General features: G+C 69.0%; 1 protein-coding gene across 1 annotated transcript in view; it reads left to right on the top strand.

Annotated features, from left to right (window-relative positions):
* Window positions 1-603, top strand: part of ATHL1 (ATH1, acid trehalase-like 1 (yeast)) — a 5,860-nt gene extending 5,257 nt beyond the window's left edge. Inside the window, 2 exon segments of the mRNA XM_014543615.1 lie at window positions 8-38; window positions 141-603. Coding sequence (XP_014399101.1) covers window positions 8-38; window positions 141-196 — 87 coding nt within the window. The 3' untranslated portion in view covers window positions 197-603.
* The last annotated feature ends 6 nt before the right edge of the window (window positions 604-609 follow it).

Raw genomic sequence — 609 nt, 5'->3', positions numbered from 1 at the left:
GCTGTGGCCGTCGCAAACCCGGCTCCCCCTGCGCCCAGGTAGGCTGCTACCCCGAGACCCACCCAGGGGCCCAAGGCCAGGGGCCCCCCGGCTGGCCCGGCGTGTGCCCTCACCCTCAGGGTGGCCCCCTGTCCCTGCAGGACACAAGGTCTCCTTTCCCCGCTCTGCTGGCCGGATACAAAGGTCACCCTTGTAGGAGCCGAGGCAGCAAGTTCTGCTCCCAGAATGTCCTGGGAGAAACTGTTGGAGACACTGGAGCCCACGGCACCCCCCTGGACACCTGTGGGCCCCCCAGCCCCGGCGCCCCTCACCTGGTGCCGTCCTGGCTTTAGGGACCTCTCGGGTCCTCCCTCGGGCACTCCGTGGGCGGCTGGCAGCACCGCTCCTCCTGGTCGCCCTCCTGGCCTGCCGTCTGCCTCCACCCTCCTCCACCTGGCAGCCAGGCTCACGGGCTCCAGGAAAGGTCTGGATTCTTTGGCCTGAAGTTCAAGGCTGCCTCTCGCCCGACCCCTTCCCTGCCTAACCCGTACCCATTGCCTCCCTCACCGGCATGCCTGCTCCTGCCCCCAGGCTGACCCTGCACCTGCCGTGCCCGAGTCACTTGCCCAG

The sequence above is a fragment of the Myotis brandtii genome, unplaced genomic scaffold, assembly GCF_000412655.1.
Source record: "Myotis brandtii unplaced genomic scaffold, ASM41265v1 scaffold3290, whole genome shotgun sequence".
NCBI lineage: Eukaryota > Metazoa > Chordata > Mammalia > Chiroptera > Vespertilionidae > Myotis > Myotis brandtii.
The sequence above is the reverse complement of the archived record's forward strand: the minus strand, read 5'-3'. Positions and strand labels throughout refer to the sequence as shown.